The sequence below is a fragment of the Panthera leo genome, chromosome A2, assembly GCF_018350215.1.
Source record: "Panthera leo isolate Ple1 chromosome A2, P.leo_Ple1_pat1.1, whole genome shotgun sequence".
Taxonomy (NCBI): Eukaryota; Metazoa; Chordata; class Mammalia; order Carnivora; family Felidae; genus Panthera; species Panthera leo.
In genome coordinates, this window is record NC_056680.1 from 118102607 (window position 1) to 118129751 (window position 27145).

The 27145-nt window shown below is 38.7% G+C and overlaps 1 protein-coding gene and 1 non-coding gene across 3 annotated transcripts in view; both read right to left on the reverse strand.

Moving 5' to 3' along the window:
* Positions 1–26831, reverse strand: part of HIBADH (3-hydroxyisobutyrate dehydrogenase) — a 109480-nt gene extending 82649 nt beyond the window's left edge. The window contains exons 1-4 of one of the 2 annotated variants that reach the window (XM_042920833.1): positions 26620–26831; positions 14378–14538; positions 5050–5159; positions 2223–2344 (exon numbers count right to left, since the gene is read on the reverse strand). In XM_042920833.1, coding sequence (XP_042776767.1) covers positions 2223–2344; positions 5050–5159; positions 14378–14538; positions 26620–26710 — 484 coding nt within the window. In that variant the 5' untranslated portion in view covers positions 26711–26831. Of the gene's footprint in view, positions 1–2222; positions 2345–5049; positions 5160–14377; positions 14539–25353; positions 25444–26619 lie in introns of those variants that run through there. The other variant, XM_042920841.1, reaches the window with a different exon arrangement.
* Positions 10660–10732, reverse strand: TRNAK-CUU. The gene has a single exon. It is a non-coding gene; the product is annotated as a tRNA-Lys (tRNA).
* Positions 26832–27145: the final 314 nt, after the last annotated feature.

The window sequence follows — 27145 nt, forward strand, 5'->3', positions numbered from 1 at the left end:
GGAGAGAAGATTCTAGTCTAGATTGGCTATCAAGCTAGAGAACTCTGGGCAAACCACTTAACCTCATTGCGATCTCAATTTCCCATCTGTAAAATAACAAAGTCAAATTAAGTTATTACTGAAGTCCCTTCTACTAATCAAAATTCTAAGAGCACAAAAGACACTTAAAAGCTATACATACTATTTAATATTGAACTCCAGCAAGTCCATGAAAACACCGTAAGATTTACTGAAGTTTTACCAACTTACTTTTCCAGATCTTATGAAATATAGGTATCTCATATCAGCCCACCAGGGTGGCTACTTCAGTAGCATTTAGGCAAACATTCTCCTTTGTACTCAGGAATACAGAGATACAAGTCGGACCAGTTTGCAGCAAACAAAACTCTTTTCTGGACTGGCTTAATAATAAACTTCATTTTAGCGTCTTAGCTTTAGCATTAAAGTTGGCCTTTATTTTAACTGTGGTACTATCATTCTCCTTCAGAAAGGGTTTATGACACTTAAGACTATGTAAGCACAGGTGGCACACTGATCGATCCATTAGGCAACAAACACTTCTACATAAGAATGGAAATATCAACTATATTGGCTCCATCAGTTATTTACTGCTACATAACACTCCAAACTTAGTGGGTTTATTTGCTCACAATTCTGTAGATGAGCAATTTGGACAACTGTAGCTGGGCAGTTCATTTGCCTGAGCTCAGTAATACAGCTGCAGTCATCTGGGAAGGTGACTCTGGCTGGCTGGTCAAGATGGCCTCACTCGTACGCTTGGTGGTTAGTGCCTGTCTCTAGGAGGCTAATCCAGGCTTCTCTATGTGACAGCAGAGAAGTCCCCATGAGCAAGACAGGGCCAAGTGCTTTTCAAGTCTATCCTTGTGTAACATTTGCTAACATACCACTGGCCAAAGCAAGTCAGATAGCTCAACTCAGAGTCAATGAGTGAATGGATACACGGAGTGGATTCAGAGATGTGAGTCATTAAAGGTCATTACTGTAACAACATACCACACTAGCTGTTAGCTATTTTTTAACACTGTAAGGAGATGATGATTTTATAAAGGACAACTTTCCATTTAGCAATCTTTATTTTCCTCCTCAGATTACGTTAGAATTTTACAGAAAATAATAATAAAAAAAAATCTAGTCTTGGTCTTGAGCAAATGACTGGTTTCTTCAGTCCAGCCTTTCTAGAAAGTCTCAAGCTAGAAACAAGTCTTCAACTAATTACATACATACGTGTATATTTATGCACACATATGTATGTGTGTGTGCATGCATGTATGTGTATGGTATCTGATTACACAGTAATTTTGGAAAATTTGGAAATTATGGAAAATCATAATACCTATAATCCTACCATTCCAAAATACCCAGATCCCCACTATTAATATTTGATATAATAATATGCTTTTAGAATCTTACTACTGAGAATCCTTGTCCTCTGAGATGATCATATGATTTTTAAGTATGCTAATGTGGTGAAATATATTTATAGATTTTCTAACATTAAGTCATTTGTGTACATATGAGATAAAACAAACCTGGTTGTAGTGTTTAATCTCTTTTACGCATGGTTGGATTTAGTTTGCTAATATACTTTTTAAAAATGTTTACTTCTGTATTCATGACTGATATAGACCTAAAATTTTTCTCTCTCATTTCTCTCTCTTTCTGGTTGAAGTATCAGAGTTACACGGGTCTCCAGAATGAGTTGAGCAGTGTTTCCTCTTTTTCTATTGTCTGGAAAAGTTCATAGAAAAACGGAGATGATCTGCCCCTTGAAATTCTGGTAACATTCACCTGTAAAAAATCATCTGGGCCTAAAGTTCCCCTTGCAAAATGATTTTTTCTTTTTTACCATTTCCTCAACTTCTGTAACAGTTAAAAGAAGATTCAAGCTAGTTACTTCTTGAATCTGTTCTGAAAAGTTAAATTTTCTAGGAACAGCTCTAGCCCAACCCATAGCAGTTTGGACCAAAAATTCACAACTCTTCAAGGTTGTGACATCCTTTTGTCTGAACTTAGAACAAGCAATGTTTTTTGAGCATACGGAATAACAGAAGTGATTTTGTTTTGTTTTTGTTTTCAGTGAGGAAATGGAGACTCCTATAACAGGTCTAAAAATATGTGGATATGTCTTGGGTACCAGAAAATTGTAATTGCTTCTTCTGACAAACAGAAATAGGTGTGCATAGATTTTAGCTGCCACTTACCACCAGAAACAGGGGCATCCATGAAAACTGCTCCCATTTTCTCAACTTCTTTGGCCAATTCTTTTGAAACTGCAGGATCAATAGTACTGGAGTCTATTAATAGTGAGCCCTTCTTCACTTTTCTAAGTAAATAGGTAAAAGTAATAGTTTAATTATAGGTTTATAGTTTTAAAAATATAGCTTGCAATTCTGCATAAACATTTCATGCAACTACCTATAGAATTAGAATCTACTAAAAGTTGCCAGATATCAAGGAGGTCTTTGGTTTAATATTAAAAACATTATTAGAACTGGTTAAAAATCTCAAATTCATTTTCAGATCAATTAAAGTTCAAAGTAAACCCAAACTCTTTCAAACAAACCTAAATAATCTAATAAACTACATGTTATAAATTCTGGTTTTAGGTGAAATACACAATACCATAATAATATAGGTAAGCAATTTAAAACACCTGTTAACTTTAAAAGGTCTATTTGGTAAGATTTAAATTTTTGTTTGTAAAATAGCTGGGCTCTTTAAAAAGTATTTTATTTGTCTTTAATAAGCCATGTTGCCAATTTCACATATCCATGTCCTTTCCACTAGGTAGACTAAACACAACATTGAAATTCAGCCATTTGCTCGAGGGTGGCATATTCGTTAATAATTACAGCTTTTTAAAGATAAAATAAAACATCAAAGAGGCAGAAAGGAAAATATAGGAATGAACCTAGAAATCTCACAAATACAGTTTTTTTGCTCTTTATGGTAAATTTATATATATACATTGGCAAAGCGGGGAAACAGTCTTTTCCTCTAACATATTTTACATCAATACTAAATGGCATTCTTATAATAAGACAATTTTGTTTGTACTGTAAGTACATATTATATCTATCTACATGGTTCCCTTATAATCTATGTCTATCTTCACTGGCTAGGAAACTGACCTAAATTGTAAATTTTTTTTAATTGTAATTTATTTAAAGAGCTATGGCTTACCTTTAATTCAAACTTCCCAAAGTCCTTACTACAGATCAACTAAGCCAGATGACACGTAATCATAATTATGATTAGAAAATTAGAAATGAATAAATATAAATACTGAAGAAGAAAATAGAAAATCATTGCTAAAAAACTATTGAAAGAAAGAAAAATCTTTTTATAGAAAAAATAGCATACAAAATGTGATGAACAACCATTTTAAACATATGAATTGATCTGGTCCAAATGCAATGGTATATTCCATAGAAAAGAAATAGCATGCTCTATTACAGGTCACTATAAGTATGTGGAGCTTCACTTGATATAACCTAAAACATAAGAATTATGTTTACCAATAATTAATTTTAATTATGTGATATTAACATTCCTTAGATCGTAAATATATTTTCTTTAATTTGACAGAGAGAGAGAGAGAGAGAATGCAAGCAGGGCAGAGGGACAGAGGAAGAGGGAGTGAGAGCCCCAAGTAGGTTTCACACTCAGCACAGAGCCTGATGCAAGGCTTGATTCCAGGACCCTGAGATCATGACTTGAGCTGAAATCAAGAGTCGGATGCTCAACTGACTGAGCCACCCAGGTGCCCCAAGGGTCTTAAATCTTGAAGCAAATGGGAAAGTGTCTCAAAAATTACATATGCACTGAGTGTGGGGAAATGACCCTGACCCAGAGGAAAATAAAGAACCACCCATAAAAAGCAAATTATAGTCCAATGTAAAGCCGCAATATATGAAAGCACTCCCTAGACAAAACTGCTCTGCTAGCTGGCCACCATATTCCTTAGCAAAGAATATTAATAAACGGTCACCACACAAAAGTTTAGTAACTTTTCCTGAAGAGGCAAATAAGCAGGCAATTAAGCAGGGCCATAACTGGAACAGACTAGATAATGAGACCACTAAGTCACCTCAGGACCACACACACCATGGGCCTCAAGGCTCTGTCCAAAATGAGCGTCTTTCAACCTTCCCTGAAATCTAAACATTTATCTTATCAGTTTTCTGTCTAATAGCCAAGTGTCTTTTGCTTGCAAGTTACAATTCAATTTCCAAAAACCTCAAATTTCACATATTACAGTTTCATGAAATTAAACACTTTCTTTTAGCCCTATGTATGTCTACAGGACCTACCAGTTTGTTCTCTCCTTGCTGAAATTCAACATCAAAACAAGTTAGAAACAGGAACCATAGAGACCAGCAAATTAAATAGGAAATTCAACCACTGTCATTCTAACACAACCACAAGGATTTGGCAATAGGCAGAAATTAACCAAAAGGTTCTCAAAGCCAGAGAAGCTAAGCACTGGCTAGAAAACTCTGACCCAAATTATATTTTATTTAAAGAGCTACTGCTAACCTTTAATTCCAACTTCTCAAAGTTCTTACTACAGATGTACTAACCCAGAGGACATACAATAACTTTTTATAATATAATAAAATGTTAAATAATAGTGTTCTTTCCAATGTTTGGTTTTATTTTTCATAGAAACCTTTTCCTGAATTTCTATAAACCATAAGAAAATTATGCTTGTAACATTTGTACAGTTTAAAATGCAAGCTTTAAAAGTCTCTTAAACATGTTAGCAATGAAAGCATATGTTTAATCCAAGAGTTAAGGAAAGAAACAGAAGCAAAAAAAAAATTATTCCCAAAAGTCACATTCTTGCTTTCAGTGAAAAAAGAAACCCTTTACAATGAGAGAGAAACCACACCATTCACTTTTCAGAAACAAGAAAACAGTATAGAAAGTTTTAACGGACATCATTGTAATTTCCTAAAGTGTTAACAAATATGAAATTCATGAACTACGATAACAAGAAAATTTCCACAGTTGAGAGATACATACTTGAGAATTCCATTTGCTCCCGAATAAGCTTCTATTGCATTGATACTGGTGGGCAACATCGTAATAATTCTGTCAGCTTTTTCAGCTACATCTGCTGGGCAAGACACTACCTTTAAAAAAAATTACAAAGGCACATTATTTAACTTAAAACGGAGGCAGTTTCAAGAGCCCAAGTAGGATTCACTTTTTATGCATGCTGACAACAGTGACAGTGAATAAAACTAATTTATTTCCAAATGACAAAAAAAAAAAAAAGCTTACTGCCTAAAATAGAGAAGCTATTCGTTACACACATATAGATGCAGTTTCTATGGAATCAAATCTACTGTTTATTTTAAAAAGTGTGAAGTGAGTTGAGGGGGAAAGGGCAAAACCCAACAGTCCTGGGAACAGACGTACTTCTCATGGATTCCTCCAACTTGGATTCTCAAACAGCATACTTTTTGGTAGATGCTTTGACTACGAAAAACATCCTAGTGCAACGGGGATGGTAGCTAAAGTATAGGCTTCACCGGTGATTTCATAGGCAGCAAAATCCCCCAGTAAAATTTCAAGTCCCGTTTACTACCATTCTCTAGTCTCCATTTTCAAGGGGGGGAAAAAAATGAAGCCTGTACAGAAAAGAAAAGGTCAGGACAAGGACACGAGCACTTAACTGTACCAGCTGTAAGTACCATCATAAAGGCTGAGCGTCCAAGCTACCAGGACACATGTGGAAACTACAGACACAAGACATACAAACGGGCATCAAGGTCCGCTCTCTCACTCCCGCCCTCATTTCTGCCTTATGATGACTACAAACATACCGTAAAGGAAGGTAACCGTCCATCCTCTGTACGTGTGCATGCACGCACAGATGTACACGCCCTCACCCACGTTCCCCCAAACCCTTGCGCTCTCTCCCATGTGCACCCTGATACGCCTCGCCAGCCAGCTGGCAACCGAAGAGGTCAGAAGAGACTGGGAGTTCACTTCTTGGGTCAAACTCTCCTTTAACAGGAAGAATCCACCACCCCAATTGTGACAAAAGCTCCTCTAAAGGTTTTTCTCTCTTTAAAAAAAGACAAACGGCTACCCGGGGGATAACTGCAGATTTCTCTGTAGAATGGTGTACATATGTATTAAAAATGGACATATTTTCTGCTAGGAAACGTGAAGGAAACGTAAGCATCCTGGAAATGGGAATGCCTCTGTTTTGCGTATGGCAGAATTATACCTAATGCTTTCTTTTCGTCTTTGATGTGCAGTTGATGAGAGGGAAAGAATGGGAAGGCAGTGTGTGATTTCAATATTGTGAGCTAGAAGTGACCACAATCCAATTTTCCCTAGAAGACTATTAGCTCCTAAATCAAATTCTAGATGCAGTTGTAACATAATTTCCTAAGTCCTATTTTAAAATTGCAGGCGGTCAAGTATCCTAGCATTCTGTATATTAATATCAAACGATAACATAAAATATCTCACACCCCAAGACAAAAAAACAGATATTCTCTCTCTTCCAGTGTTTCATTCTAAAGGCAATATGGCATTTTAGAGTCTACAGTGCAGCACATTCAACATGTACATTTTGATACCTCATCAGGATTTGCCCTAAAAGTTCTGAAAGAAAAATTTTTTTCCACGCAATTACGAAGAAATACTCCAGTTACGTAAAAACCTTTCCTACGCCCAAATGCTGAGATTCAAAAGAAGGAGACTCTTTGCTGGCAAACAGTTCAAGTGTACTCAAGAAAAACAGCTCAGGAAGATGAGTATAAAAAAAGGAAAAGCTATAGGAGTCCTATTTCTCTACTCCTGGACTGCATCAAAAAGACGGGTTCCACAGACAGCCTCCTCTGTTCATCCCTCCTTAAATGAAGTAATACAAACAGTGCAAGACGATGGCATACCTTTCAGTGGCCTTTCCTTCCATGATCAGCTCCAACTCTCTTGATCTTTCAGGGACTGCGGTAAGCCCTGAGGTCTAAGAGTCAATTTCAGACTCTCCCTTAGGAATTCGGTGAGTCTCTTCCATTGAAGGAAAGTCGATTTCACCTAGACAACTCCTTGAGAGGTGCCCTCAGGGACACCAACAATTAGTTCACAGATCTAAATGTACTTCACACCTCCAAGCTTCTCATACCCATGAACTGGCAGTGCCTATTCATGCAACTGCCAAGTGCATGGGGTGCCCAATCAGCCCCCTGCATCCCTAGCATCTGCTTCTTGGGATGCCTGGGTTGCCAGAGTACTGCTAACCCCTCAATTATATAGGAAAGTGGTGTCAAAGCTCACAGGTCCGGAAAAAACACACAATGATACTGATAGCTGGAATGTCACCACTGCACTGGCCACAACTGCTCCGTATCTAATGACTATCTACATTTGGTACATTATAACAGTCTCTAATTTGCACTACAGAAGGCGTGTTTATCAGACAGATAGACAGACATGTGTGTCCAGCTATTCAAATCATCTTGACTTCCACGTGATGTCTTCAAGCCTCTGAAATAATTGACAAAATTTGGCCATGACTCAAAAGCTGGGGGGCGGGCAGGGGGGACGACAAACCTTGTTGCCAGTCTGACACTAACCACAGAAGTCTTTAGGAGCCAAACTAATTAGAGTCCCTTCAATTACATTTACTAATTGAATGGATAAGCAAAGACAGCATGGATCACTGAAAGGAACACTAATTTGGGAAGCTAGAGACCCAAATTTAAATTTTTTTTAATGTTTATTATTTATTTGAGAGAGAGAGAGAGAGGGCGACAGAGGGGCAGAGAAAAAGGGAGACACAGAATCCAAGGCAGACTCTAGGCCCTGAGCTGTCAGCACAGAGCCTGACAAGGGGCTTGAACCCACCACCCGTGAGACCATGACCTGAGCCGATGTTGGATGCTTAACCGACTGAGCCACCCAGGCACCCCAAGAGACCCAGGTTTAGTTGCAGCTCAGCCACTAAGCCAATGTGTGACTTTGTGCAGATAACTTAACCTCTCTGGCTTCAGTTTCTGAATCTATAAGAATAGTGATTTGGGTTCTCTTTAAGGGTTTCTATCCCAGAGTAGAAAGGAAACTTAGGCAAAGAAATTTTCACATTTAGTAACCTTAGGTTCTTGGAAGGTATAGCCTCTGTGGGAGAGGTTGGATAGGCTGCATCTACAGTGGTCAGTACAAAGGTCCAGCATTATTAGCAAGATGCTTCTACACCTCCCTGTCTGACTCTGGGCCATGGCTCTGCCCTGCCATAACCATGTAGACAGATCTCTTGCTAATTCCAACTGCCTCACTCTTAAATTATTATGAATTAGGATGTCTCTATTTTTCCATTATCTCAATTTTAAGTATAGGAGAGTTGTTCCCATGTGTATCACAATATCTTTAGTCTTTAAGAATTTTTGTCGCCTGGGAATGCAAGCTGGTGCAGCCACTCTGGAAAACAGTATGGAAATACCCTACAACCCAGCAATTACACTACTAGGTATTTATCCAAGGGATACAGGGGTGCTGTTTCGAAGGGACACATGCACCCCAGTGCTTATAGCAGCACTTTCGACAATAGCCAAAGTATGGAAAGAGCCCAAATATCCACTGATGGATGAATGGATAAAGATAACATGGTATGTATATATTCAATGGAGTATTGCTTGGCAATCAAAAAGAATGAAATTTGCCATTTGCAACTACATGGATGGAACCGGAAGGTATTATGCTAAGTGAAATTAGTCAGAGAAAGACAAATGTCATATGACTTCACTCACATGAGGACTTTAAGAGACAAAACAGATGAACATAAGGGAAGGCAAACAAAAATAATATAAAAACACGGAGGGGGACAAAACAGAAGAGACTCTTAAATATGGAGAACAAACAGAGGGTTACTGGAGGGGTTGTGGGAGAGGGGATGGGTTAAATGGGTAAGGGGCATTAAGGAATCTACTCCTGAAATCATTGTTGCACTATATGCTAACTAATTTGGGTGTAAATTTAAAAAATAAATCAATTAATTAAATTTTTAAAAATGTTTTTTAAAAAAGAATTTTTGTCGCCTATTTCTCTGGATTTAGATTCATCTGTATGCCAGGACCCATCAATGGCATGTAATGGTATGTAATGCATAGAAGAAGGGATGAATTAAAGACAAAATCTGCTTTGCTGGGTTGGGGGAAGGAGGGAGGATGAAAGCATGTAGGCCCAGAGTAATCTAAAGGAACAGCACCTCCTTTTCACATAACCATCGGAAGCAGACAACCATTCACTCCGCGTTTTTTAATCTTTCCAAATAGAAAAGCATACTGTTACTTCAAAATTACACTACACTTGAAAAACTGACAAAAACAGTTTGTGCCTACATCTTGAAACATTTGGTCAACCATGATGGAGCCCACTCAGCAAGAGGCTTTTAAAGTTCTCATTTAACAAGAACCGAGTGGATGCCAGCTTACATCCCAAGAGAATTACTTAACCAAACATGCTCGGCCTTACAACCCAGGAATAACAAGATGAAGTGTCCAAGTTTTTAAAGAGAAAACAAAAGAAGAGACCATCTAATTAAGCCTCGTTCATCCAGCAGAAAACGCACACAGAAATGATATAAGTCCCAAGCCTTTTGGCATAGATCAGCAGCATCTCCAAGGAAATTCCTAGACAACAAAAATGAAAATGAAGCACAAGTCGTATGCCCTTGATGCTACTGCTTAAAAAGAGAAATCAGTATCTTTTGCAAAATAAAAGTGGGATGGAAGGAACAGACCAGAATATATCCTTAACCTGGGATGCTGTCAACTCACTTTATCTCCTAGTTCGGTTTGAATTTTTTCCATCATTCTTTCATTTAAAAATATGTCTCTAGCTCTCTTCCAAAGCACTCTGGACTCAGTGATGACACCAAAATGGTAGAGATATAACAACCACCATAACGACAGCAAAGACAGCACTTTCTATGTGTTAGGTTCTCCAGGACTAAAAAGGTAGTGTTATTATCCCCATTTTATAATATGAGGAAATTTAAGCAGAGAGAGGTTAAATAAATAATCTGTCCAAAGTCACACAGCCAGCATATAGTAGAGCCGAGATTTAAGCCCAGGCAAAGCTTAAACCCTCCAGGGTTTATATTTTTATATCACTGAATTCACAATTTATCAATTCATGATTTCTAACATACAAAAGCTTGATAACTACCATGGGTTACATTCTCATAAAAGATTCTAAAAGCTGAAATGATGCATCATTGTAGGTTAAACCTGAGTTTCCAACAGAAATAGGGATATGATAAAAGGATATTGAAAGAGGAATACCCACATTTTTATGGAAATGACCACAAATAACATATTTAACCAATTATAAATGCCCTTTCAAAATAGGTCAACCTTTTTTTATTTTATAATTTTTTTTTTAATGTTTATTCATTTTTGAGAGACAGAGAGAGACAGAGCGTGAGTGGGGAAGGGGCAGAGAGAGAGGGAGACACAGAATCCGAAGCAGGCTCCAGGCTCTGAACTGACAGCACAGAGCCCGACGTGGGGCTCGAACTCATGAACCGTGAGATCATGACCTGAGCCAAAGTCGGACGCTCTACCGACTGAGCCACCCAGGCGCCCCAAACTTTTTTTATTTTAATGAACTCTGTGCCCAACGTGGGGCTTGAACTCATGACCCCAAGATCAAGAGTCTCATGCTCTACCGACTGAGCCAGCCAGGCACCCCTAGAATAGGTTAACATTTAAAGGCACAAATACATTGATTAAATACCATCAAACATGTCAAAGATTTTTATCATGTCAAGTCTTTATTTCCTTCATAACCCATCTAGGGTTCCTTCATAACCCTTCTACCACTAGCTAAGGCTTGAAGCAGGATCAGAACATTCTAAAGCATTTCTTCAGCTGATACAGCAGGTGTCCATCTTGCACCTTGAGGAGAGGGGTGAGCCGCTGAGCAAAGCAGAGACAAGAGGCAGACAGAAAGGAATCTGATTACACCTGTGCCCAAATTCGACTGTGCCTCGGACCACTCGCCCAACTCTAGGTTACATCAAATGCCAAATCCCCACTTTTTGCTTTTTAAAAAAGAAAAAGCACTTCTTCGAGGAAATGTCCAAAGATCGTTAGAACCAGCTGGTTGCTTTTTGATCCAGATATCTCTATTTTGGGACTTTCTCTCCCTGCAAATTTCCCACTGAAAGCACAGTCAACATTAGAAACCAATTAGCCAGTCTGTGCAACCTTTGTGGGGGGTGGGACGGAGGGGGGGGGGGCGTGGGGAGGACTTGTTTTCTTTGGCTGCCATTTTATCAGCTTCACCTGACACAGCAATATTGGGAGAAAGGCAGGGGACACGTGTTCTCAAAACGGAAGCGTCAACACAAATAGGCTCTGAACTGTTGAACCATTAAACCTTCCGTTACACTGTTGTGCACGGCGGCAAGAAGTTTCAAGATTTTCACCTACATTTTTCCATCCCGTTCCAAATCTGGCCTTTGCTTTTTTAGCAGCAGAATGAAACTCATTTTTTCTTTTGCCCAACATTTTACAAATTTAAATATAGCTATGAAATAATAACACTGACACTTCAATATACCAGAACTTATTCGTTGATATTAACATTACCTTTCAAAGTAGTGCTCTTAGGAAATCACACTTGTTCAAAGGACACTGCCACCATTCAAAATGTTGTTTAGGCTGGCGGCACAAATCACTTACCAACAAATGTCTTCATTTTATTATGGCATGGTATTTTCCTCTCAGGCCCAAAGCTTTCTTAGCCTTTATCTTTCTCCTTTCATTCACCGAAGTTTCACATTCTCCTACCGTCCACTGCTCTTACAATCAACACTCAGAGGACCTCACAGAGCCAAGGTCTTAGGGGAACCTGAGATGTGAGGGAGAGAAGATGCGGGAACAGAGCATTCTCTCTTTCGGGCTGTTTCCTCAGTGTGAACCATCCACAGAACTTTTCCCACCGTGTGCCGGGGGCAGGGATGGGAGCTACAGACAAGAGGCTGAGGCAAGTCTTCACTCTTCACTAATCTGGGAGGAGTAGCTGCCCAGAATCCATCTTCTTTCCTTCCTCACACCCACTTATATATCTCAAGGAAGAGGGTGGGGGAAAGGAAAATCCAATGACTAGTCTCTGTCCTAGAATCTTCTCGTTTCTATTTAGGGATCTGAGAGATCCTGTCTCTGTGACTTTCATTTCAGTCTATGCCATTTCTGTTTGGAGGTAAGCAAAGATTATCTACAATATTTTTATAGTTCCTGTGTGAAATGAAAGGACTCTTAACAGTTAATTATTCGTTCCTCATCAAAAACTGCTTCAGTACTTTATTAAAGTCCAAACACAATTTTAAAGAAACTCCCTTGTCATATTATTTAGTCTTGCCACCTGAGACGCACCTAATACCCTGCCACATCCAACTCAACCTGTTTCATTCTCCACAGCACTATGTGCACGGCTAGAGTAGGTATTCGACCTGCATGTGCTGCCCTAAGGTAGAAATCTCTGGAAACCTAAACTTGCTCTGTGCATAAGCATTACATTTCTTAGCATTTCCATCAAGTCTATCATCCAGAAGTGAGCTGTTTAATTTTATTTTTCCTCTCACTGTTTTCTGTATCTCTCAGGAAATTTTTAGTATTCTCCCAATTCTGGGATTACACTCAGCCCTTAGTTACCACTCTACAACTTGTACAAGAATTTCCTTCATATCTCAAAAAACAAAACTCCAAATTCATGTTACTAATACATGATCTCCCGTCACGTGAGTTATTGATAAACTTTAACAAATCCAAATAAGACCTGACCAGTGGATGCTATCATCTAACAGGATATATTCTAGTCCAAATATTCTTGAAACGATAGCCTAAAAACAAAACACTAGAGGTCTGTCCTAACTCAGCTCTGTAATCCATTAGGGCACACAGTGTTTCTAGGTTGTCTCCTGGCTTATGGCCAATAACATATTTATTCATAAAGTCCTGCCATAAAATATTTATGAAGTACATTCACATATATTCTCTCCTTTAAGCCTCATACTCTAATGACATAGGTTGTCTACATTCCCATTTTACAGATGAGGAAACCAGCGGAGGTGAACTAACTTGCCCCCACTAAGACAGCAGGGAAGTATCTAAGCTGGGATTCAAACTAGGTTTCCTATCCCTAAGCCTATTTTTTCTTTATTGCGAAGTTATTTATTTTGTTTAAGTTTAGTCTCAAGTTACCTAACATACAGTATTAATCTGGCTTCAGGAGTAGATTCCCAAGATTCGTCACTTGCATACAACACCAGTGTTCATCCCAAGTGCCCTCCTCAATGCCCATCCCCCATTTCCCCCTCCCCCCCCCAAGCCCCACCCCCATCAACCCTCAGTTTGTTCTCTGTATTTATGAGTGTCTCATGTTTTGCCTCCCCCTCTGTTTTTCTCTCATTTTTCCTTCCCTTCCTGTATGGTCATCAGTTAAGTTTCTCAAATTCCACATATAAGTGAAATCATATGATATCTTTCTCTGACTCATTTAGCTTTGCCTAATACCATCCAGTTCCATCCACGTTGTTGTAAATGACAAGATCTCATTCTTTTAAATCAATGACAAGTATTTCCATTGTGTATGTATATGTATATACACCACATCTTCTTTATCCATTCATCAGTTGATGGACATTTGGGCTTTTTCCATAATTTAGCTATTGATGATAACACCTAAGCCTATTCTTGTCCTAAGACAAATTGTGCCCTCAATAACATAGGAAGCTATTTCCACCAAACTATCTGGTTTCACAGCACAGTCCATAATGCTACTGAAAGAAAACTAACACATAGCCAAAGCAAGCCCCTTTGACCTAACCTGGGAAACACTCCAAGTCACCTGCCCAAGAATAGATCCCTCTCAATCTTTGTTGCACACTTGGATGTTGGATCAAAGTTAACAACAACTATATATATATATATATATATATATATATATATATATATATATATATAACAACAAATACATAATATGTATAAAATCAACAGTGAAATAGGTTTACAATTCCATTGGGTATACTCCTAAGTTGTCACTTATTGAAACATACATTTATTTTTAATTTTTATTTATTTTTTTAATGTTTATTTATTTTTGAGAGAGACAGAGTGCAAGTGGGGGAGGGGCAGAGAAAGCGGGAGACACAGAATCCCAAGCAGGCTCCAGGCTCTGAGCTGTCAGCACAGAGCCTGACGTGGGGCTCAAACCCACGAACCATGAGACCATGACCTGAGCCGAAGGTGGACGCCCAACCAAGCTATCCAGGCACCCCTATTTTTAAACATTAAAATCTACAACAAATATAAAGAAAAGGCCTTACCTGTTCACCTGCATCTTGAAACTCTTTGCATGCATCAGGGAACACATCATAAATAATGAGTGGATAGCCATGTTTCATGAGATTTTTTGCCATTGGATTCCCCATGTTGCCCAGTCCAATGAATCCAACTGGAGTCTTAGATGCCATTGACCTAGAACACACTGATTTCAATAAATTACTTTCAACAGAGGCAGTGACATTTTTTTATTGTAAACATTCATTCAATATCAGAAAGTCAATTGTTGTTTTTATTTTGTTTTAATTTTTTTTTATTTTTTTAAGGTTTATTTATTTTTGAAAGAGAGAGAGGGGGGCAGAGTGAGAGCTGGAGATGGGCAGAGGGAGAGACACAGAACCAAAGCAGGCTCCAGGCTCTGAGCTGTTAGCACAGAGCCTGACACAGGGCTCGAACTCACGAACTGTAAGATCGTGACCTGAGCCGAAGTCAGATGCTTAACCGACTGAGCCAACCGCCCCTATATGTTTTCTATTTAAAAAAATTTTTTTGTTAAATGCTAGTTTTAAACTAATGATCTAATCACATTTAAAGACATCAACCATGGGGGCCGCCTGGGTGGCTCAGTCAGTTAAGTATCTGACTCTTGATCTCCGTTCAGGTCGTGATCTCATGGTTTGAGAGTTTGAGCCCCACAAGGGGCTCTGCACTGATAATGTGGAGCTTGCTTGGGATTCTCTCTCTCTCTCTCTCTCTCTCTCTCTCTCTCTCTCTCTCCTTCTCTCTCTGCCCCTCCCCTGCTTCCTCTCTCTCTCAAAATAAATAAATAAACTTTAAAAAATAAAGACATCAACCATGTACGGACACACTTCTTATTTAGTTCTGCAGGAAACAACTACATAGTTTTAAGCACTCTCTCCTGCTTTCTACCTCTATAACATCCATTTATCATTTTTAACAATAAATTTTAAAAGGTTATCATTTCTAAAATGTTAAGTACTTTAACTATTACATGAAGTATTCTAGATTCCCCATATCTATATTATCTCCTTTAAATGTGTATGAAACACTGAAGGTATTCAATAAAACATCTATCTTGGACAAGGTCCAAGAATGGAAAAGTTTTTTACCTTCCTACACCCACATTGATGGAAACCACCCCCTCCAATGGTATTTTAAGAATCTTAGTAAAATGTTAAACCCAGGAGAATGTATTTCAACTAAGTCACCAGTTTATGAATTAGGTTCCAGGAAAGAAGACAGGGATGCTTCCATGGGCCTTAAATGGCAAGGGTAACAGTTTCAGTGACTGGGGTTAACAACTCCATGCACTTTCAGAGGAGTGGCATTTCCATTTATAGGGGAAAAAAAATTGTTTTTAAAGAGCTGCATGCAAGTTTTGTTTCATTTGATTTTTTTTTTTTCACAAAAGGCCTTTTGAAACCATACTGGGGCACACAATTCAAAGTAATGCCTTTTGAAAGAGAGAGCAAAGGGACTTTGCATTGCCATGAAAATAACCTTAGACACTCTTTCTTCATTTCTAGATTTAGGACTCCACTCAACAAATATTTGCTGCATGAAATACTATGATAGAGTTCAAAGACAGAAGCGAGACACATACAGTCCTTGCCCTCAAAAAGCTCCCAGACTACTGAGAGAAGAAATAACTCCACTTGCCCTTTCCCTGGTCATTCCCAGCTTTATTTCTGCTGTCTCCCAAAGACTCCCATGATAAAACTGTGTAGCGTACCAACTAATCACTGTCACCCTTTCAGTTCCAGGTCCTCTCAACTGATGAATCCCTGCTCTTCCTTCAATGTAATCTAAATGCAATTAGCCTGACTGAAAGCAAATTATTTGAAGCCCTAAAGCTTAAGAAATAGAGGTCTTCCAGGGCACCTAGCTGGGTCAGCTGGTGGAGAGTGTGACTCTGGATCTGGATCTTGTGAGTTCAAGCCCCACATTGTAGAGATTACTTAAAAATAAAATCTTTAACAAAAAGAAAAGAAAAAGAAATAGAGGTCTTCTTGGGTTAGAAGCTTATTTAATTCCTACACTTGATGATTGACTCTAACATTTCCATTAAATATGGGCATTATTCTTGTGCAACATCACCTTAGCAGTGCTAAGTTTAACACTGTGGGTATAATAGGAGTCCTGTGTCTGACTTTCTGGTTCACCAGGGGTTCAATGACAGAGAAATGACACCTAATTGAAATTTTATTTTGATATTAAATAGATGAGAAGTATACTTTGTATGAGAACTCTAACACTGATAACTAATAATGCTAATAACTATTGTGCCAGACAATGGTATTAAGCTTAGAAAGGTGTAATTTAACTAAAAACATTAGAAATTAGGAAGACTGTGATTTGTAGACAGTCCATTTAACAGGCACCTCACTCTAGGTCAAACAATAAGTATGGCAGAACCACAATTCATTCACACACTCAACAAATATGAAGCAACTCTCCGATGAACCATGCCAGATGCCACAGGAGACACAATGACATACAGTCCTTGCTTTCAACAAGCTTAAAATCCAAAAGGAAATAAACTACGTACATGAACACTAATACAAGAAAGTCAAGGATGAAGTATAAAAAACAGTGCTGACATAATGGAGAATTCATCTGGTTGGCACTTAAAGAAGACAGCAGTTGACCTGAGTATTTTAGGATTTCAAATGGAAAGGAGAGTAGGAAGGAAGGGAACTCCATATAAAAAAGGAACATGAGTATATGCAAGGAAATAGGAAAGCCAAGAAAAAAAATTAGTAACAGTAAACATGAATATTCTTGGCAATTTGATTCCTTTCCAGATACTAAGCACTTTATAAATAGCACTGTCATCATATCTTATCACTATGCCTTTCAGTTGAAAGCCGTGACACTTAGTGAATTTAAATAAAATGCCCAAGACCTTACTAAACTGCAATGCCAAGACTCAAATCCAGTCAAGTCTCACTCTAAGTTCTTCACTTTTAACCACTGTATGACACTGCCCTCCATTCTTCCTAGAGGATGCACAAAGAAACAAAACAACAAAAATTAAGATTGAAACAAACAATGCAACCATCATGTGGAAGGCTGGGAAGCATGCTAAACAATCTGACTATATTTTGTAAGCAAGAAGCAGTGCCACAGGCAGCAATCTCTTTGACACTGTCGGCCTTAGCAACATTTTTCTAGATATGTCTCCTCAAGGGTAACAATAGCAAAAATAAACTATTGGAACTAATACAAAGACTACCATAAATATAATAGCAATACTACTATAGGTCTGTCTTTGTCCGTTTGAGCTGCTGTAACAAATATACCATCGACTGAATGGCTTAAACAACTAACATTTACTTCTCACAGTTCTGGAAGCCAGAACATCCAAGATCAAGGTGGCAACAGATCCAGTGTCTGGAGAGAGCCCACTTCCTGGCTTGTATATGGCCATCTTCTTATATCCTCAAATGGTACAGAGCATAGAGTGACAGGATGAGCTCTATTGCCTCTAAGGATACTAATCCCATTCGTTAGGTCTCCACCCTTAGAACCGAATTACTTCCCAAAGGTCCCAAATCCTAATACCATCACATGGGGGATTAGGATTTCAACATATGGGGGGGGGGGGGGGGCAAACATTGAGTTCATAAATAAGGTCAGAGTTAATAAAAGATGGTGGCCATAGAAAAGACAGAAATGAGAAATATTTCAAGATGTTTCAAAGAAGTAAAAGGACATAGCAGTAGATTGGATTATGGACTAAAATAAGGAAAAGATCAAAGGTGACAGCAAGAAAATAATGCTATCAATAACCTAAGTGGAGAAATCGAAAAAGGACCATCTCCATTTTAATTAAAGTAACTTGTGAATTGTCAATGAGCTGGAAGATGTCCCACAGACTTAGAAATATTATAACTAATTATAATCATCTCAGAGATAGAATGAGAAAGAGACATATTTGGTAACAATCTGCTTTAAGGTGAGAACTGAAATCATGGCAGTTGATAAAACTGCCAAATGAGAGTAGAATTAAAGAGACTGAAGAACAGGGGAGCCTGCATGGCTCAGTTGGTTAAGCGTGTGACTCTTGGTTTCAGCTCAGGTCATGATCTCATGGTCATGAGATCGAGCCCCATGTCAGGGCTCTGAGCTCACAGGGTGGAGCCTGCCTGGGATGTGTATATATACGTGTGTATATGTATGTATGTGTGCGTGTATGTGTGTGTACATATATATATATATATATATATATATATATATATATATATATATGAATGTCAACATTTAGAAGTCAAAAAGAAACCAACCCTGAACTGACAAAGATATTAAAATTAGAGGACAAGAATATTAAAAGTTGTAAGAACTGTAGTTCATATATTCTAAAAGTAGAGATAGGAAGATACAAAAAGACCCAAAATTGAATTCTGCAAGATGAAAATGACCATGTGTAAGATGAAAATGATTGGGGCGCCTGGGTGGCTCAGTCAATTAAGCGTCCAACTTCAGCTCAGGTCATGATCTCACGGTTCAGGATTTCAAGCTCCACAACGGGCTCTGTGCTGACAGCTCAGAGCCTGGAGCCTGCTTCAGATTCTGTGTCTCCCTCTCTGTCTGCCCCTCCCCGACTCGCACTCTATTCCTCTCTCTCAAAAATAAATATTTAAAAATTTTTAATTTTTAAATGTCCAAATTTTATGAAAACTATAAATCTTCACCACAAAATTCAGCAGGTTCAATGAACCCCAACAGAAGAAACTTAAACACAACTATACCAAGATACATCATAATCTAAATGTTCAAAAGCAGCCGGAGGAAAAGATATTATATACAGAGGAACAAAGATAAGGCAGATTTCTTGTCAGAAACAAAGCAAGTGAGAACACAGTACAGCATCATCTTTAAAGTACTGAAACAACTGTCAAGGTAGGAATCTATATCCAGTGAAAATACGTAACTACAAGTATTTGTGTATGTAAAGGGACAGGAGGAAATTTGGAAGAGTGTCGACTATGTTCACTATCTTGATTGAGGTGATGATTTCACAGGTAAATACATATGTCAAAACTCATCAAATTGTGTACTTTAAATATGTACAGTTTATTATAAGTCAACTATATTACAATAAAGCTGTTTTTTTAAGTTTGTTTTTATTTATTTTGAGACTGAGAGAGAAAGCATGAGAAGGAGAGGGGCAGAAAGAGAGGGAGGACAGAATCCAAAGCACACTCCACGCTCAGCACAGAGCCTGCCACAGCTTGATCCCACGACCATGAGATCATGACCAGTGCCAATATCAAGAGGCAGACACTTAACTGACTGAGCCACCCAAATGCCCTGCAATAAAGCTGTTTTTAAAAAATCAACATGTTTACAGAACAAACAAGACAATTCTCAAATAAAAGATATTAAAGTGATACATCAACCAAATGCAATGGGTGAAGTTTGAACGGATCATGATTTGGAAAAAAAGAAAAGAAAAAGCTATAAAAGATACTCTTCTTAAGAAAATTATGGAATTTTAAATACGAACTGGATATAAAAGCATGTCATGGAAATGCTAATTATCTTCAGTGATAGTTTCATTATGGAGAAGACCGTCCTTATTCTACAGAGATTCACCCTGCGTTATTTAGGTTGAAGTGTCATGATATCTGCATTTTACTTTTAAATGATACAGGCAGGATATGAATATATTTGGAAAAAAATAAAGTAAATATGGCAAAATGGTAGCAATTGTTGACTCTAACCAAAGAGTACATTGATATACATGGTATTATTCTTTGAATACTTTTGCTTGAAACTTTTCATAATAAAACAAAGGGGAAAAAAACTTAGCATATCTATATGGAAAAAATACCACAAACATGACAAAATAGAAATAACTAGGAAAAACACTTGCAACACAAAATAGAAATAGCATTACTTTAGTTTATATGCAAGCAGCTCTTTAAAATCTAGAAGAAAATTATGAATAATCCATTTTTAAAGTAGACAAAAATCACAAAATAACAACAGAAAATATGTAGATGACACAATTTTAAAAGTACACTCAATTCTATCATAATTGGAATAGTATAAAACAAAGCAATGTAATACTGTTTTTCACTTATCAGGTGAACAAATTTCTTTCTCTGGTAAGACTACTAGCAAGGAAGGACTGAAGAAAACATGCACACACACTGCAGAATTACATATGAGGTTAGCTTGCTGGATGGCAATTTGAAAAAAATGATCTACAACTGAATTTTATTATGAAATTTAAATTTAAAATGCATGTACTCTGTCGGGCTCTGTGTTGACAGCTCAGAGCCTGGAGTCTGCTTCAGATTCTGTGTCTCCCTCTCTCTCTGCCCCTCCCCTGCTCATGCTCTGTCTCTCTCTCTCTCTCTCAAAAATAAATAAACATTAAAAAAATTTTTTTAAAAAGAAAAAAAACAAAATGCACATACTCTGACGCAGTAATTCCATGTCTAGGAATTTATGTTATACTGAGGGCTCAGCACAGTTTTTCTTAAAGGATCAGGTAAAAATTCAGCTTTCTGGGCCAAGAGGCCTATGTCACAGCTATTCAACTCATCCACTCTAGTTTTAAAGCAGCCAGAGACAAGCTATAAACAAATGATTGTGCTTGTATTCCAATACAATTTTATTTACAAAAACAGGGGCCCAGCTATATGCCATAATTTGCTGACTCATACTACATATAAACTCTGAACACAAAAATGTATTTTATCATAGTATTATTTGTAACAGCAGAAAAACTGTAAACTAAAAACACATTAACAGGACACTTAATTCATAAAAACCAAATATACATTAAGAGGACGCTTGCTAATCCACAGAAAATCGATACAATGACAGATTATACAGATGTTCAAAAGAATGTGTTATCTAAAAGTATAATGAAAAATTCTCCAGGATAGGTCATTTAGCCAAAAAAAGATAAAGAGCATTATACATAATAACATACCATGTACAAGGAGAGAAAAGAATACATATGCATTAACTTTTACTAAATTTCTGTAAGAATATGTAAGAGACAGTTACATCTAGAGAGGTAGAATGATGGGTCAGAGTTAGAGAAAAGACTATTTTTTACAATCTTTTGAGTTTTTACCATGTGCATATAACTTTTGTAACTACTTTTATAATAAAGTAAAATAGATGAATTGGCATATAATGAGTGCTTAATAATGTTATATTAGTGAATGACTAGAGAGAGGTTTCATCAAATGGGCATATGGGGATAAAAGTCAGTTCTGAAGCAATTACAACATAAAGATGGTGATAAAGTAGATCCAGCAAAGATAATGTGTTGCAGCAACCATTAAACATTGCAGGTTGACTCTCTAACATCCCTTCCTCCCAGACCCAGGGTCAAGTTCCAAATAACCGAAGCCAATCATGGGATATCTAGGTGGCTCAATCAGGTAAGAATCCCAGCTTCAACTCAGGTCATGATCTTGTGGTGTGTGAGTTCAAGCCCTGCATCAGGCTCGCACTGGCGGTGTGGAGCCTGCTTTGGGTTCTCTCTCTCTCAAAATAAATAAGTAAGCTTAAAAAAAAAAAATAACTAAACCAATCATTGTGATGCCATCTCTCTACATCTGACTGGTTCCACAGACTGACAGCCCTGAATAAAATATTTGGAAATGCTGTGAGTAATCTGAATATGGAAGAGAGAATGAACTAGAAATTAGCAAAAGGATTGTATCTAATCAGCAAATTTCTGTGACTATCGGTAACACTACTTAAGTGGCAGCCAAGAAGAACACAGGTCACAGACAACAGAAGTTACCCAGAATAAGAGCAGGAGGTGGAGAAAAAATAATACCCAGAATGCTGTTAAAGGCATTGCTGAAATCCCTGATTATAAATAAGTCTGAAGTGTCAGCTGGATAGAGACAAACCTAGAGAGGAACTTAACGAAACGAGGGAGCAGAAAAGTGTCTATGTATTTGGGGGAAGAAAAGGGGGTCACAGGACCAAGTGTAAGGATGATGATATACAGCATGTTGGTTAACAGAATGGGGGGGCGGGGGGGCGGATATTAACCAGAAGACTAGTTCAACTTTTGAAATATTGACAGTATAGCAATGTCTAGCAATGATATTTTGGATGAGCTGAAGTAGAGTGTTGATGTAAGTTGTTCAAGTCAAGGCCCAGCTATGGCCTCAGTTGTTCTCTTCATTTCACCTTTGCTTGGAGCAAAGACAGAAAAGGAGAGTATAATTATATGATTTAATGTCAAAAGAGAAGAGAGTATTTACTGATCCTATTTAAGAACTCTGAATTTAGAAGACCTAGGTTCCTATCTAGGCAAGGTCACTTCTTAGATGTATGGCCCTTGAACTGACAAGTTACTTAACTTTAACCATTAAGTTTTATCAACAAGAGTAACTAGTTCAGGTTACCTGAAGATACTTAAGGACTGCTTGAGATAATACATGTAAAGCGTCAAATGGTGACTGGCACATGAGAGTCAATAAGTATTTGTTACTTTCACTATCCAGTAGTCAAGCAGCAGCACTGGGGTACAAGTCCTAGGCCAAATTCCCATTTTGCCTAGCAGGTAAGGAGGGCCAGAGTGTTAGAAAAAGGGATAGAGAGTATTTTCGGGGATGCTCTCTATCTAAAGAAAGAAGCTCTTAGTTAAGATGAAGCATCAGGAGTGCTCAGACAATATTTATATATGCTTCCGGCGTGCTTGGATAGCTCAGTTGGTTAAGCACCTGATTCTTAATTTCAACTCAGGACATGATCTCACAGTTCAAGGGATCAAGCCCTATATCGGGCTCTGCGCTGACAGCACAGAGCCTGTTTGGGATTCTCTCTCTCCCTCACTTTCTGATCCATGCCCGCTCACACGTGTGTGTGTGTATGTGTGTGTGCTCTCTCTCTCTCTCTCTCTCTCAAAAGAAATAAACATTTTTTTTAAAAAAAGAATATGCTCCCAAAAAGGTAGAAATTCAAATTAGTATAATAGAATTATTACCCTAAAAGCTTTCAAACTTAAATAATATATCTTCCTTTAAATAAGCCACACACATCAATGTGTAGAAACAGCAGAATTAGACCAAAGCTATAATCGGGCTGGCAGAAAATCAGTCAACACAATACACAGGTGACATTGGTTGAATGATAAAGAAACCAGCTACAAAATTTGGCAACATTAGTTTCTAAATCCACAGATATAAATTTATAGGTTATGTTCTTTTTCTCCAGTGAGACAGGGGCAAAGCTATCCATGTCTTGGTAACATTCAGTACTACCAAAAACCAGGCTACTCTAAATTTCAAAATGCAAAAATTGAAGAAAACTGGAAAATATGAAAAGTATCATGGTAAGGGGAAGAGCTTACCTGACTACACAAAAATAACCACTATTAGCATTTTGTGCAGCCCTTCCAGTCTTTTAAGTGCAATTCCTCATTATATTGTGAGATTATATGGTATACACGACTTTGTATCCTACTTTATCACATGATATTATGTCAGAACTATATTATTTGCTTTAATACCATTACCAAACTAAGGGTGGTGACTTACTCTACAAAGACCTTTATCATTTCAGTCAAGACATTTTAGAAATACATATCCTCCCTACGTAATCTCACCAGCCTAAGGTCAACTTTCGGTCCAAGGACAACACGGAGCTTTTCAGAGTGTCGTATACAACCCTAGAGGTTTAAGGGAAAAATGCCACATATTTCATTTATAGTATGTGTTCCTTTGAAAATAGAGAATATTTTGAAATTGAAAACCGAAAACAGATTTCATACATACAAAAAAGAGCCAGTAATTTTAAAAACTTATTCCCATTTCTGCACATGATGCTGGTTAATTTTCCCATTCCACCTTTGGTTAGGTGGTCATTTTAAGATGACCTGATAGAAATTATTTTTCCATGTACATGCTGATGAGTCACAATAAATACAAAGGGCCTATAATTGGGAGGGGTTTTTTTTATTTTTTTTTTAACGTTTATTTATTATTGAGAGACAGAGAGAGACAGATCGTGAGCAGGGGAGGGGCAGAGAGAGGGAGACACAGAATCCGAAGCAGGCTCCAGGCTCTGAGCCATCAGCACAGAGCCCAACGTGGGGCTCGAACTAACAAACCGCGAGATCATGACCTGAGCACAAGTCAGACGCTTAACTGAGCCACCCAGGTGCCCCCCAAAACAAAACTTTTTAATAAATGGTGATAAAATAGTAATATATGTACGGCCTAATATTTCTTTTATTTTTCCTTTTTGATGCTTTAAACATTTTAAAATTAAGATATGCTATTAATCGGGAACATTTAGGTCTTTTTTTTTTCTTTTCTTTTTTTTAGTAAATAAATTGTATGGATCTTTCCAATGGTATCATCCATGATATAACCATCCTAAACATAATATGGAAACAAATATCCCACATAATTCAGAACACTAAATAATGTTACTATTTGAACATGTTCTTTTTCTTTATGTCCCTAGACTCTAAATTTGCACGTAAAACTTTAAAAAAAAAATTTAAGACTTCAATTTCAAAAAAAAATTAACATAAAAGTAAATTTAGGAAAGTTAACAGAAACATTTGAAACAATTCCACTGAGTAAAAACAATTGTTGAAGTTTTAAGTCATCACGAAAAAATGAAATATTTAAAATTTATCATAAATCTATATTCATACACCTTTGGGTCAAAGAACCTAAAGAACAAGATTATATGCCTAGCCAGCATTGTGAAGTAGACCCATCTAGTTTAGAGGCAAGTATGACAGTTTTAGGCCTCCGGCCCTTTTGAAAGAACTTTCATAACTCTAAAGGGTACATCAAAGGTTCATTAAAATATCATTAGAACACCTTGTAAAACCACTAAACAGCACATATGTCTTCCCTGGCTAATCAAAACTGAAAGAATAACACATTCATGTGAAAACTGGTGCTACATTTAGTACTGTGGAGAAGTGACTAATACATATACTTTTTAAGTATCTCCAAAGTGGGAGGCATATTTTTTGTAGCTCAATACATACATGTTAGCTCAAACAGTGGTTCCACTCAAGTTTAGCAGATTCTGTGAGTTTGTATCTTGTTACGGTGATTCTGTATCAGACATCTGTTCTCTTGAATCACATGGAGCCTGCCTGTCTCAAGCCAGATAGGAAATTCACTGTTCTTAGGTTTTACCCAGCGGGAGGAAGGGGAGCTATTAAGAACTAAGTTCCCAGCCTGCTACAGTTTTAAGTGATCAGAAAAAATTAATACCAAGGCTTTAAAAAAAAAAAAAAAAATCCTGGGTATGAAACTGCTCAACAATGCATTGTTAAAACTCTCAAACTCTTACCGAAAGCAGGAATTGAAAGAACTATTACTGCCACTATTACAATGGCAGTATCCCCACAAATCAACCAATTTTTCAATTAGTAGAACTGTGTAGTAGAAATGCAGGAATGAGGAAGAATGAAGAAGAATCAAGAACCACTTTCTAAATCCTGCTGCGATGCCCTAATTCATTCCAGCTCTTCACCAGAAAACTGACAAAAGATTAGATCTCTGAGGATCTAAAACCTGCCTCTTCCTAAGCCGATGATTAGCTGTCATAACTTAAAACGGTATGGGGGGGAAGGAACAGAATAGCTTCAGGCCACAATTTTGAGGACGCTGAAAGTGTCTTGGTTAATAATTTGACAGCAGTGCAAAGAAAGGGCGGCAGGGGCGGCCCGCCTTGCTAATCAAAAGTGACTTAAAACTTTACTGGACTTGTCACCTGGTTTGTAAACACAACCACTTGTGTAAGACCATCATCCTACGCGATTAAGGTGGTTAAACAAAAATCAAGCCCCGATGCCAAAGGTTCGCCTGCCAGGGTGCACCCTGGGGGGGGGGGGGGGGGGGGAGTTGAAAGGTCAACGGGAGCTGTAAGCCCAGGAGTCGCAGGGGTAGATGGCCGGTCGCCCTTGGGGTTGGGCCCTCCAATTGTCCTCGGATTCCTAACTCCAAAAAGCACGCCCCGGAGCCAAATTCTCCTCCCTTACCCCCACCTCTTCCCACCCCTTAAGTCTCGAAAAAAAGACGCTGAACGCCATTCATCTGGATCCCGGGCGGGGGTAGTGGGGACGAAGCACTAGCTGTGCGAGAGGTAGCCGCAGAAGAGGCCAGGCCTTGGGACCTGCCAAAATTGGGGGTTTTAAGCCCGGATCCAACCGCAGCGCCTCCCGTGAAAACACCTCTTCTGCCGTCAGGGAGCGAGAAGCGGGCAGCCAGAGGAGGGACTGGGGGAGAAGGCGCGAGGTCCTTACCCACTGCAAGGTTGGCCACTGCCGGACGCTGCCGGCGGCTCCAAAACCGGAGGCCGGAGGCGGCTCCACGGAGCCGTAAGTAGGCTGCCATGCTGCCCGGCCCCCCCGCCTCCCCGCGGTGACCTCCGCGGCTCCCGGCTCGCCCACTGATTGCGAGTGTGCGCGGCGGAGCGGGCGGGATCCGCCGCGGCGTGGGGCCGCGCGCGCACGCGCTCTGCAGTTCGGGGTCGACACCCACCCGCGAGGGGAGGAGCGCGACGCCGAGAGGCGCGGCCCGGCGAGCCAGGGGTCGTCAATCCGCTTATGAACAGGGGGCCAGACCAATCAGATTCTCAGGTCCCATCACTTCGCTAACCACCAATAGGAAGGCTTTTCGAGCCCCACCCACATCAAGGGCCTGGCCCCGCCCCCTAGCTCCTCCTTCCTCTACAGACAGCGGGCGCGGGTCTCCTTGTTTATCAAAACGCAGCGGGTGTGTGAGAGGCGGTGGCTGCTGCTCGCTGCAGCCTCCAACGAGCTCTTGACC